The sequence below is a fragment of the Denticeps clupeoides genome, chromosome 3 (genome assembly GCF_900700375.1).
Source record: "Denticeps clupeoides chromosome 3, fDenClu1.1, whole genome shotgun sequence".
NCBI lineage: Eukaryota > Metazoa > Chordata > Actinopteri > Clupeiformes > Denticipitidae > Denticeps > Denticeps clupeoides.
In genome coordinates, this window is record NC_041709.1 from 34,689,686 (window position 1) to 34,703,589 (window position 13,904).

General features: G+C 42.8%; 1 protein-coding gene across 1 annotated transcript; it reads right to left on the reverse strand.

Annotated features, from left to right (window-relative positions):
* Positions 1-448: 448 nt before the first annotated feature.
* On the reverse strand, positions 449-4,495 carry LOC114785778 (polymeric immunoglobulin receptor-like). The gene is made up of 7 exons (XM_028972361.1): positions 4,358-4,495; positions 4,011-4,286; positions 3,620-3,931; positions 1,436-1,534; positions 1,252-1,329; positions 1,107-1,165; positions 449-980 (listed from the first exon to the last, which is right to left on the reverse strand). The coding sequence occupies exons 1-7, from the start codon at positions 4,395-4,397 to the stop codon at positions 678-680; spliced, it is 1,167 nt and encodes a 388-aa protein (XP_028828194.1). The 5' UTR covers positions 4,398-4,495; the 3' UTR covers positions 449-677.
* Between the last annotated feature and the right edge of the window lie 9,409 nt (positions 4,496-13,904).

Below are 13,904 nucleotides of genomic sequence, written 5' to 3' on the forward strand. Positions count from 1 at the left end.
TAATAAAGGACCATCGCATCTTATCTTATCTTATCTTATAGACACTGGCGAACCAAAAAGAAATGTCTTTATTTGAACAATTAATGCAATTTATACAAACTGAGCAAAGATCATTTAACAACATACATTTGACTAATATAATCAAAGATTATTTAAAAAATGAAATCAGAATCTATATGATGAAACTATAGATAAAGCACACAAGCAGACCCAGATTCAAACCCCACTTACTACCATCGAGTCCCCGAGCAGGACACTTAACCCTGAGTGTCTCCAGGGGGGGACTGTCCCTGTAACTACTGATTATAAGTCGCTCTGGATAAGGGCGTCTGGTAAATGCCGTAAATGTACTGTGGCAATCATCCAAAATGAAAAAAAAAAACACAACGCTTTTAACGCCAAGAGTAGACCTGCGATGCGTTGTAGAGGAATATCATCAGCGTTTCTCATACGTGTTCGCAATAACATCAGTAAAGAAAGACAAATGTTATTTGTCACACACATACACACACACACACACACACACACACACACACTCAAACGTTTAAAAGATCCAGGCGCTTGTGCAGACCTGGTTGGTGGTCCTCCAGGCACACGGTTAGAAAAGAAACGGAGACCATTATATCTCAACTTCTCTGGTTTAGTAGCAATGTGTGAGAATGGGAAATGTGACATTTTTACTGAGGTTCTCCTGGTCTCCAGATCCTTGCATGGGTGCAAACATCTTCATTTTCCTCCACAGTGGCAGGCTGATCTGCCTTCCTTCGGAAATGTACCCTGGCATAGTGAACGTGAGCTCCGCCGGGACAGGGTCCTGTTGGCGATGGCGGCGAATCCAGCGGTGCCGCGGTGCCATTCGGGGAGGAAGCGAGAATTGTGGGTAATTTAATGGTATCGTAGATAGTGGTGATTGTGACTGGTGTCCTGCCAGGATCACTGGTGACTTTAATTTCCTCATAGTCACTGTCCGCACAAAGAACCTGATGGACAGAAGGAACAGTATTATGGGATGGAAACAGGGACAGGTGTATTGTAATCTGTAGAGAATCATTTACATTTTACTTTATAGACTTTGATCAATTTTAGATAACAGAGCAGTTCATAACCTGTCTGTGTCCTGTCTCGTGTGATGATGATGATGATGATGATGGGGACTTTACGCAAGCTTTAGGGTCACCGAAACATAGGACATTTATTTATACGGTTTACATTTCTAGACGATGAACGTTGTGTAAGAGACGTAAGACCTACCCTGCACCCGTCTCTTTCTGCACCAGTGAAATATAACGAATGCGGTTCCCAGCATGAACGCTGCAGCAGCAGCGGACGCTGACAGTACCAACACACACACACACACACACACACACACACACACACAGTAACCAGTCTGGCCGAGCACTGCTGATGCATGCGTTACGTCTGCAGTTCCTCCTACCTGGAAACAGTGCTGCTGAACCTGAAGGTGGTGGTGGTGGTGGTGGTGGTGCCGTTGACAATGATGAAACGCTCTGAGATGTTGCACGTCCATTTGGGTCTACATGTAAAAAATTATATTCTGTAATGTTATATGAATAAATATTGAATACTTTCACACTGCACTAGATGGGAGGATGCGGTTTGTGTTTGTTAAGCTAGGTTGTGCAAGATGCGCTGTTGTCCCGCCCCTGGTCTTACTCTCTTGGTGAGGTACAAATCTAGGGATGGTTACAGAAAAAACATTCTGCTGCTTTGAAGGTCCCACACAGTGGCCTCCATCAGTTCAATACCACCAGGACTCTTCCTAGAGCTGCTGGAGACCTAAACTGAACGATGGAGGGGAAAGGCCTGCCTGGAGTTTGCCAAAAGGCACCTGAAGGACTCTCAGACCAAAATTCTCTGGTTTGACAAAAATTGAAGTCTTTGGTGTGAATTCCAGGCATCACGTTTTGATGAAACCAGGCACTACTCATCACCAGGCCAATACCATCCCGTGGAGATGTTTTTCAGCTGCAGGACCTGGGAGACTAGTCAGGATAGAGGGGAAGATGACTGCAGCAATGTACAGAGACCTCTTGAACTTGGGTGATGGTTCATCTTTCAGCAGGACAACGACCCTAAGCACATAGCCAATATATCAAAGGAGGAGGCTTCAGGACAACTCTGAATGTCCTTGAGTGGCCCAGCCAGAGCCCAGACTTCAATCTGATTGAACATCTCTGGTGATAATTTAAAATGTCTGTGCACCGACACTTCCCATCCAACCTGATGGAGCCTGAGAGGTGCCACAAAGAGGAATGAGTGAAACTGGCCAAGCTTGTGGAATCATATTCAAAAAAACTTGAGGCTGTAATTGATGCCAAGTATTGAGCAAAGCCTGTTAATATGTACATGTGATTTTTTTTCTTCTTCTCTCAATTAAACCATTTTTAGGGGTCAGCGGTGGCCTAGGGGTGCCACTGAGCAAAGCACCGTCCCCACACATTGCTGCCCACTGTTCACTCAGAGTGATGGGTTAAATGCAGAGGACAAATTTCACTGTGTGCACCGTGTGCTGTGCTGCTGTGTATCACAAGTGACAATCACTGTAACATAACAAAATGTGATGCATTGTGAATACTTTCTGGATGCACTGTACATGTGTTTGCCAAGATCTCTGCTAGCCCATCATCTGAAACTCAAACCCAGCAAAACTTCCTCCCCGTAACAGGATCTTAAACTCTCCCTGGACAAATCTCCAATTTCTCTTACTGTCACTGCATGCCACCTTGAGGTAGCCTCACATTCTTTCTTGCTCATGTATATTAATGCTCTACAACATTAGAAAGATTCAACCATTTTCATCAACACATGCTGCACTGATTCCTGTCCAATCACTACTCACCTCCAAACTGGACTAATGTAACTCGCTCCTGGCTGGTCTACCCTTCACTGCTACTCGACCTCTACAGCTTTCTCCACCCAGAATGCTGCCTCTGGGACATATGGTTTCTGTGTCTCAGTTAACGCTTGGGAGGACTCGAGATCTCGCCCTTGTGCTCGCAATCACTTAATGTGCCCCTGTGTGTGTTTCAGCAACATTTTCATGTTTTTCCATAGCCCTTGGACGAGGGGTCTCGTCCTGATTCATTTTGATAAGTGTACTGTCCCCTCAATATAACTAAACACACAAACATCAATGTCTAAACTGCTGGTAACAAAAGTACACCCCTAAGTGAAGATGTCCAAATTATGTCATTTTTATAAAGTGTATGCACTTTTGTAAGATACAGTACATAGACAGATAATGTGGGTGAGACAAGGGACGTCTATATAGGATGAAGAGGAAAAATTCACAAGAGACACGAGGTGCCAAACCACAGTCAGTTCTGGGGTTCTGGCTCCATCGGCACCCCCTAGTGGCTAAGGCCTGCCAGGGACACAATGTGGACACAATGTTACGCTCAGTGTTCCAGTAGAGACATATTGGTTAAATCTGAGGCCGTCCGAGCTAAGGGATAAACCGAAGAAAAATAAAGCTTGACATGTGAAGGCAAAAAAGAAAAAAAAATTGCATAAATAATTTCACTTCTCTAAAAGTCTAGGACCATGAGAAAACAAGTTAACTGATCGGTTTTCTACATTTCTTACGTGTGAAACTCACCGCTGACTTGAAGTTGTACTTCTGTTAGGAGAGCAATATTCCCTCCAGATGTCCTTACTCCACACCAGTACCTGCCAGCATCACCACTGACCAGCTCATTAATCGTCACGTTGAAGATTCGTGCACTTTTGACAACTGTGATGGAAAATCGGCTGTTGCTCGTCATCGTTTTGGTTGTAATAATATAGGAAAAATTCCGGTATTTGACAAGATGCTTGCAGTTATTCTCCGATTCTTTGGGGTATTTGCATGTGATGATAAGACTGCTCCCCAGAGAACCAGTCATTGTGATGGGTTGACTGCAACATGGCTCTGTAAAGCAAATGAATAGTCTTTAATTCAAAAAAATGAAAAAACATCCGTTCATATTCTTTAATTCTTCTTTTCCCACCCTGTTTCACATTCAGCTTTACAGACAGGACGGAGGACTTGTTGACCGTACAGGAATAATTCCCAGCATCCGCAGTCGTAAGGTTAGTCATGAGCACCATGAAAAATCCATCAGTGACATAGTCATGCAGAGCAAATCTGCTTCTTTCACATGATGAAGTCCCCATCTTGCAGAAGTTGATCTGATTTTCTTTGCTTCTGTTTTTGTCGGTGTACGGGCATTTAATGAGGAGACCTCCTCCGGAGAATCCTTTCAGCTGAGGCAAGCTCAAGGCACCTGCATCACAAGAGAAGCATCACATCACATACAGTGAGGCCTGTTCAGGGCAGCAGATATTAATGTCTTACCAGAGATCTGGAGAAGGGCAAAAGTTAGAAGCTTCTCCATTTGTTTGTTCACCGTAAATGAAGAAAAGCCTTCTGCTTGAGAATGTCTTTATAATCTCCAGTTCTCCTTTTTAGTTTCTCTGCTACACACCAACGGTTACAGCTGGAGACACACACATGCTTGGCCTGGGAGAGATATTCAGTGCTGGAGATGTTATACTCTCCTCAAACACCAGGGAGATGTACACTTGGGTTACTGATGCAGATCCACTGTATATGATTAAGAATAAAGACTTAACTGTCATTGCTCAATCATACTTCCAATTGTGACCTTGACTGTGGTGTTGCTATGTCAATACACACACAAGGAAAGGCACTCGGAAACGGTAGGCCTGTATAGTAAAATGCAGGGCTGACAGTGAGCTGAGCAGGGGTGGGGGTCCTATGTATGCAACACACTTTTAACACATAACTTGTAGGCCCCTGGGCCCAGATATACAGTACAGGCCAAAGGTTTGGACACATCTTCTCATTCAATGTGTTTTCTTTATTTTCATTGGTAGATTCTCACTCAAGGCATCAAAACTATGAATGAACACATGTGGAGTTACGTACTGGAGTTATTTGATCATTTATACCCCCATTTTGTGATTTATCTTACATCCCCTTTTCTGCCATATACATGTGATAAACGAGGCTCTATGTGTATATGAAGATGAGGAGCTGTGGGCGTGTGTGTATGTATAGTATATATGGCTAACTTTCATTTATATACAGATCACTTTAAACATTAATACTGGTATATTACAATTACATTACAGTAACATGGACAACAATAACAACAACCCACACTGTAACAGCTATTGTGAAACTATACAGATTTAACAGACAGAAAACATTCTAGCTTTTGCATTCTTTTAACAATTTATGTGTAATTTTTATATAGCCAATTTATTTGTCAATATGCATTTCAGATTTTTTATAAGATTTGGGGTATTGTGTATTCTTGCATGTTTATCGTGTGGTAAATTGTTTGAGTTGGCCTAATTTTGTAAAGCATTCAAAGCAAAAAGTGCACAGGTAGAGCGTCCATTATGTGTCCTCTTGTGTGTTTCATCCGAAAAATTCCTCCCACGTCCTTCACACTGATAGAGCTTCTCTCCAAAATGTTTTCTCCATCGTGTTTCAAGGTTTTTTACTTTTCTTAAAGCCATTGTCACACGTCTTAAAGCGCTGAATTTTAGACTCTTTTTCATATTTGATCAGTGAACGAGTTTCCATTTTCTGTAAAAATAAAAATAAAAAAAACAATTTAAAGCAATCAACACATGTCTGAATCGCACTCATCGCACTCAGATATTATAGCGGTAGCATTAAGGAGAGTTAATATTTAATACCCTCAAAATTCCCGATTGCTCAATGTACCAAATAATTGGATTTACCCAGAGGCGTGTAAAATAATTGTCTTATTTTATTTTCACAACATTGATCTTTTTTTAGACTGAATCTATATAATACAAAGCAGTTTGTTCACAAATGTTAGATTGAATATTTTACCCATCGAAATTGTGTCATTGCACCAATGGTGAAAAAGAATAAAACTTTACAGAATGTTCCAGGTAACTACTGCCTGGTCTGATGGCAGCATTGTGTTAATGTATCTTGCAAAAATTTCATTGTGATAAACACCAAGCACAGCACATGGTGCGCACAATGAAATGGTGTCCTCTCCAGTGAAAACATGCCCCACTAGGGGCAGTGGTGGCCTAGCGGGTAAGGAAGCGGACCCGTAATCGAAAGGTGGCCAGGTTGAATCACACACTGCTCCCCACCACTAACTAAGGGTGATGGTTAAAAGCAGAGGACACATTTCATTGTGTCACCGTGTGCTTGCTGCAGTGTTTCACAATGACAATCACTCCACTTTCATCGTAGTGAGCAGTGGGGAGCCATGAAAGGTGATACCTTGCACAAAAGACACTTTGACTGGTCTAAACCATGTTGTCAGTGGGGTCCAATTTAGCAAACTTGATCAAAATAACATAAAATACCAAAAATGCCAATAACTGGCAGACTGACCCAAAAAGACTTCACTGTCACCCAGAAAACAGTCACTTCTAATATCCAGATCACTATATGTTAGTTCTCCACTCACCTGAATATTCTTCATCATTCATCTCTTCCTTCACATTAATTCCTGTTGGTTCCAGCATTTTACTGCAGTTCAGAGATGTGATGGTATCTGATGATATTTCTGGTTTAACATGTGTGCTGCTCCGGTCTAAACTCCTCAGATCAGCAGGTAACAGAGACAGACTGTGGTCCATCATGGGATCTTGGAATGAAGCAGTAGTTATTTTAACAAATAGCAATTTAAACAATTATCATTCAATAAATATTTTTAATCCTAAATGAGATCTGAAATGATCAAATTTTACTTTTACTCACCGTAAGCGATCACATCTTGCTTCTCATCCTGCCTGGTTGGTATCAGAGTTTTTTCACAATACATAGGTGTGATGATATCTGATTTCTTCAGTTCAACGACTGCTATACACTTGTAGAGCTTTTCATCAGTATGTTCACATTGATGACATTTAAATGGACCCAATGTTGTTAAGTATTTAGAGCAAAGCGTGCACTGGTAGGGCTTCTCTCCAGTATGTATCCTCTGGTGTATTTTAAGATATGCGGCATCTGAAAAACTCGTCCCACACTGTCCACACCGGTAGGACTTCCCTCGAGAATAGTTTCGTATTTCATGTAACTTCATTACTCTTAAACTGTTGGTACATTTGCTGAACTGGTGCAGCTTTTCTTCAGATCCCCTTAGAAATCTTTCATCAGATAATTTCTTTTCACTTTCTGTAAAAACAAACAATTTGAAGCCATCAAAGACATGTTTAAACCCGACTCATTTAGTAACAAGTCACACGTGTGCTGTTCCATTTTATGAATCAGTAGGTAACAAAAAAGACTGGGATCATCTGGGGCAGTTGACCCTTAGTATCCCACAAGACTGAACTGGACTTAATCCTTTAGAGATTCTTTATTCTAACATAACCTATGTTATCTCACAAAATAAAAATCCAAAAATGATTATTTACAGAGCCTCTAGACCAGGAGTGGGTCAGGGGTCACAAACGAGTGTAATCCCTTTGTTCAGGCCTAGCGGTTAAGGAAGTGGCCCCATAATCAGAAGGTTACCGGTTTGAATCCCAATCTGCCAAGGTGGCTCTGAGGTGCCACTGAGCAAGGCACCGTCCCCACACACTGCTCCCCAGGTGCCTGTCATGGCTGCCCACTGCTCACTCAGGGTGATGGGTTAAATGCAGAGGACAAATTTCACTGTGTATCACAATGACAATCACTTCACTCACTTCACTTCATCATTGGCAGCGTAGGAGATCGGTCCTTCACTGGTCTGGTCTGACTTGTTGCATTACTGATTGAGTCCTGACCATTCAACTTTATTTGTTGTGAAGCGCACAGACCGTCCTGGGTAACGTGCGTTGGCGTAAAAAGCACTCTTGAGGGAGTGTTCACTACGACACTTTCACATGAACGGCATATTATCATCTCCTCTTTGAACCGTCACCTTATTGTGGTGGAGGAGTTTAAGAGCCCTAATGATCCTAGGAGCTATGTTGTCTGGGGCACTTGGTGTGCCTGGTAGGGTCTCCCATGACAAAATTGTCTTAGGTAAAGGGCGAGACAAAGAACGGTTCAGAAGACCTTTCATGAAAGGAAAAACTTGGCCTGGAGGGTTACCAGGGTCCCACCCTGGAGCCAGGACTGACCCGGATACATGGGCTCATCCAACTGTGGCCCCACCACCATCAGGAGGATCATGAAGGATACGGTGCAATGTGGATCAGGTGGCAGACCAAGGTGGGAGCTTTGGCGGTCCGATCCCCGGACAAGGAAACTGGCTATTGGGACATGGAATGTCACCTCTCAGGCAGAGAAGGAGCTGGAGCTTGTGGAAGAGGTTGAGCAGTAACTGCTAGATATAGTTGGACTCACCTCAACACATAGGATTGACTCTGGAACCCAAGTCCTTGAGAGTGTAAGAATGGACATCGCGGGAGCCTGCTTTGTCTTGCATAACAGATGTCTGCAGGGGGAGGTGTAACATTCCTGTGTCGACAGTTGTGGGTGAAGATTCGACACCCCGGTTTTTACATGTCTTTTGTCCGACATCAACGTGCGAAGTATCAGCCGTCAGGACCGCCCACCCTCTTTGTCTTCACCAAATGGGAGGCACCGGGGGCGTGACATCAGAAACAACAGGTTCTGATTGGTCAGTGACAACTTCCTGTAGGCCAGTGACAACTTCCTGTAGGCCAGTGACAACTTCCTGTAGGCCAGGGGTATAAAAGTCTGCGCACATGTGGAAAATGGGTCTCTGAGCTATCTTGCTCAGGGGGGTTTTCCCTCAGAAGCCGGAAGGCTTCTGGGACTTTTATCTTCCCTTCTCTTTCTCTTCTCCCTCTTTACTCTTTCTTCTCATGTTTACTTTCTCTATAACCTTGGTACCTTTTTACATTCAATATTCACATGTAACTACAACAATTATTTACCGGTGTTAATAAATTAGAAACTGTTCATTTTTAACCTCTATTGTGCCATGCCTCTTTCTGCCAGGTAACATCAAATTGGAGTGGTTGAATACAGTGCTTTGTGTGGAGGGAGAAAGAGTTTTTTCTACACACTCTATTCTCTTCTCCAACACCACATGGTCTTCATGTGTGCTTTTTTACAAATGGTGATCCCGACGTGATACCTTTGCTTGGATGTGGATCTGTGACCGTAAGTCTCTTTTATCTGAATTTTACAGCATAGGGAAGAATAGAATCTATGTGCTTTAATTTAAATAAAAAGGATCTACATATCCTAAAAGCCCAGGACCGTAGAAACCGAGGCATTTCTAAATCCAGATCCACTCCGACAAGGTATAAAATGAACATAGACTAATTACTGTATCACTTACAGTGTGGCATGTAGATATGGCTGGCACAATAGATGAACCCACAAACCAAACTGTAACCAGTAATAACCAGGATTTGTGACATTTTAGATTACTGGTATTACATTGAACATCATAAACCATGTCCCACGGTGAACAATTTGATAATAACTGATCAGGGATTGGAAATTGCACTGTTAAAATTCATTGTTTTTATTTTAAATTCATGTTCAGTATGATCAACATGTTTAGGATCAGAATTTAAATTTATGTGAAACTGTTTCTCTCTCTGAACACCTCAACAATGCCATAATCTCAAATAATAGCTTTTAGTGATAAAGGTGTAATTCTCTAATCACATGGCAACAAGCGGGATTTTATTTGTGTTTATTTTTCCCGCCACTGTTGTTGATTGAACTTCGTTAGCCGATGCAAATTCGCAGAGTTATGAATTCCCTAATAAAGGTGTAATTCTCCAATCACATGGCAACAAGCGGGATATTATTTGTGTTTATTTTTCCGGCCACTGTTGTTGATTGAACTTCGTTAGCCGATGCAAATTCGCAGAGTTATGAATTCCCTAATAAAGGTGTAATTCTCCAATCACATGGCAACAAGCGGGACTTTTTTTATTTATTTATTTGTATTTATTTTTCCGGCCACTGTTGTTGATTAGACTTGATAAGCCAGTGCAAATCTGCGGAGTTATGAATTCCCTGATATCATTTTAAGCCTCCCACTATATTTACATGTTTTTTTGCATTACAGTATCTGATCATTGTTGTCATTTGTTTTTCTGGTTTGGTTTTGATGTACGATGAACACTGTTTTTCTACATGCACAATCTGTATGCAAACCTCATCACACTCCAGACAAAGAACCCAACCAAGTGTGAAAAGCCCTGGATCAAGTTGAATATTCTATGTATGCTGCTGTGTTTGATCTATGTCAAGAAGGCAGGTTTCCCTACAAGGGTGACCTCAGATGCCTGAGGATCGCAAAGGACACAAAACCACAACTATCGGCTACATTGGAATTCCCGACTGACCAGGAAGCAAGCAGATACACAATCATGACCCAATTGTGATCCCCATGGACCCTGAATACTCGAGTGCCCCAGGGGATCAACCGGCCGTCTGTAAGAATGGACATCGTGGGAGCCTGCTTTGTCTTGCATAACAGATGTCTGCAGGGGGAGGTGTAACATTCCTGTGTCGACAGTTGTGGGTGAAGATTCGACACCCCGGTTTTTACATGTCTTTTGTCCGACATCAACGTGCGAAGTATCAGCCGTCAGGACCGCCCACCCTCTTTGTCTTCACCAAATGGGAGGCACCGGGGGCGTGACATCAGAAACAACAGGTTCTGATTGGTCAGTGACAACTTCCTGTAGGCCAGTGACAACTTCCTGTAGGCCAGGGGTATAAAAGTCTGCGCACATGTGGAAAATGGGTCTCTGAGCTATCTTGCTCAGGGGGGTTTTCCCTCAGAAGCCGGAAGGCTTCTGGGACTTTTATCTTCCCTTCTCTTTCTCTTCTCCCTCTTTACTCTTTCTTCTCATGTTTACTTTCTCTATAACCTTGGTACCTTTTTACATTCAATATTCACATGTAACTACAACAATTATTTACCGGTGTTAATAAATTAGAAACTGTTCATTTTTAACCTCTATTGTGCCATGCCTCTTTCTGCCAGGTAACATCAAATTGGAGTGGTTGAATACAGTGCTTTGTGTGGAGGGAGAAAGAGTTTTTTCTACACACTCTATTCTCTTCTCCAACACCACATGGTCTTCATGCGTTTTTTACAAGAGGTTGGACACTCTCCTTTGCTGGAGTTGCTCCGTGTGAGAGGCGGAAAGCTGGGGTTGGCTTTTTGTTAGCCCCAAGACTCTCAGCCTGTTTGTTTGGGTTTACCCCGGGGGATGAGAGGGTAGCTTCCCTGCGCCTTTGGGTCGTGGAAAGGGTCCTGACTGTTGTTTGCGCTTATGCTCCCTTTTCCTGCTGGGGGACTTTAGCGCTCATGTGGGCAATGACAGCATGACCTGGAGGGGCTTGATTGGGAGGAACGGCCCACCAGATCTGAACTCGAGTGGTCTTTCATTATTGGACTTCTGTGCAAGCCACAGTTTGGCCATAACGAACACCATGTTCACTTGGTACACTTGGTACCAGGGCAGCCTAGGTCGCAGGTCGATTGTTGACTTTGTAGCCGTATCATCTGATCTGTGACCATATGTTTTGGACACTCGAGTGAAGAGAGGAGCGGAGCTGTCAACTGATCACCACCTGGTGGTGAGTTGGATCAGGTGGCAGGGGAAAATGCCACGGAGACCTGGCAGACCCAAACTTATATTGAGGGAACACCTGGCAGAAGAATATGTCAATATGGTCTTCAATTCCCTCCTCTGGCAGAGCTTTGACCGCATCCCGAGAACAGAGGGGGACATTGAGTCAGAATGGACCTTGTTCTGCTCTGCAATTGTTGAGGTGGCTGTTGCTAGCTGTGGTCGCAAGGTGGCCGTCATGACGGTAACCCCCGTACCCACTGGTGGACACCATAGGTTAGGGGAGCACTCAGGCTGAAGAAGAAGGCCTACAGGGCATGACTGGTCTGTGGGTCTCCAGAAGCAGTAGACAGGTACCGGCCGGCCAAACAGGTTGCAGCAGTGGCAGTCTCGGGCATGGGAGGAGTTCGGTGAGGCCATGGAGAAAGTCTACCGATCGGCTCCAAAGAGGTTCTGGCAAACCATCTGACGCCTCAGGAGAGGAAGGCAGCAACTCACTCACACTGTTTACAGTGGGGATGCGGAGCTGCTGACATCGAATGGGGCTATAGTCTGGCGGTGGAAGGAATACTTTGAGCTCCTCATTCCCACATTCCCACCCCGGACAGTACTTAGAGGTAGACCAGCTAGAAGGGAGTTGCAGTAGTCCAGTCATGAGATTACTAAGTACTTAACCAGTATCTGGGTGGCCTGTGTTGACAGATAAGGGCAAATTCGTCTGATATTGTAGAGAAGGAATCTACATGAGGTGGAAAGATTGCTGGTGTGAGTCGAGAAGGAGAGTTGGTTGTCTATTGTTACTCCAAGGTTGAGGGCTGTAAAAAGAAAGACACTCATCTAGACTCTTCTCTGTCTTGGCCCCTCTGTGATGGAATGAACTTCCCCTTGCGGTCAGAACAGCTCAGTCACTGAGCACTTTCAAACAGCAGCTCAAGACCTTCCTCTTTAGAGAATATTTAGATGAACTTGTAACCTTCTTATTGTCTAACTTATGTATAGAACCTACAACAGAATGAAAAGTCGTTCTGGATAAAGGCGTCTGCCAAATGCCTTAAATGTAAATGCAAATGTAAATGCAAATGTACTGTCTAACATGTATGTAACTAAAATGACAATAAAGCTCAACTTGAACTTAAACACTTGAACTAACACAGTTACATGTAACTCATTAGTCCCCAAAACTGGGATTGGCCCATCCCGAATGAACTTCATTACAACGAAGAATCTCTAGACTACGGAATGAGGCCTGCATATAGAGGACCTTTTGTGACAATCTTACTGTAATAATCTTATTCACTTACCTAAAGACATCACCTCATTGAAGTCTTGCTTCTCATCATTCACCGGTGATTTCACTATTTCACAACAATTCAAAGGTGTGATGATGTCTGATTTTTTCATTCCATTTATGTCTGTAGACCTGTAAGTCTCTTCTCCAGTATGTATCCTCTGGTGTTGTCTAAGTATTGATTTTCTTGTAAAGCTCTTCCCACATTGCACGCAATGGTAAGGCTTTTCTCCAGTATGTCTCCTCTGATGTTTTTTAAGGTTTGACATTACTGTAAAACTCTTTCCACATTGAATACACTGGTAAAGCTTTTCTCCAGTATGTATCCTCTGGTGAAATTTAAAGTATGATCCTGATGTAAACCTCTTTCCACATTGTGCACACTGGTAAGGCTTTTCTCCAGTATGTACCCTCTGGTGATTTTTAAGGTCTGGTCCTGTTATAAAACTCTTCCCACATTGCACACAATGGTAGGGCTTTTCTCCAGTATGAATCCTCTGGTGAATTTTAAAGTATGATCCTGATGTAAAACTCTTCCCACATTGCACACAATGGTAGGGCTTTTCTCCAGTATGTATCCTCTGGTGATTTTTAAGGTCAGATGCATGTACAAATCTCTTCCCACATTGCAGACATTGGTAAGGCTTTTCTCCAGTATGTGTCCTCTGGTGCTTTTTAAGGTCTGATGATTGTATAAAACTCTTTCCACATTGTACACACTGGTATGGCTTTACTCCAGTATGTATCTTCTGGTGCTTTTTAAAGCTTGATTTTTCTGTATAACTCTTCCCGCATTGTACACACTGGAAAGGCTTCTCCTTAGAATTGACTCTCTTTTGTATTTCATGATTCTCCTCTTTTTTTAAACTGTAGACACACTTGTTGAGCTGATCCAATTTGTCTTCTGTTTTTGTATTGCATATTTCATCCATATTTCCATATTCTGTAAAAATAAAAACCTGTTTATAAAAGGCTGTTCAAGTCAAATTTTGTAAGCAATTTCACAAGTTAAAGATGCAATGAT

What these genes read in the sequence shown, in the direction of transcription:
- LOC114785778 (XM_028972361.1), bottom strand. Translation starts at nt 4,397, where the DNA reads ATGGAGAAGCTTCTAACTTTTGCCCTTCTCCAGATCTCTG. An exon ending in TTCAGCAGCACTGTTTCCAG is followed by an intron (nt 1,330 to 1,435) that starts GTAGGAGGAACT and finishes TGGTACTGTCAG; the next exon opens with CGTCCGCTGCTGCTGCAGCG. An exon ending in ACGAGACAGGACACAGACAG is followed by an intron (nt 981 to 1,106) that starts GTTATGAACTGC and finishes TCTGTCCATCAG; the next exon opens with GTTCTTTGTGCGGACAGTGA.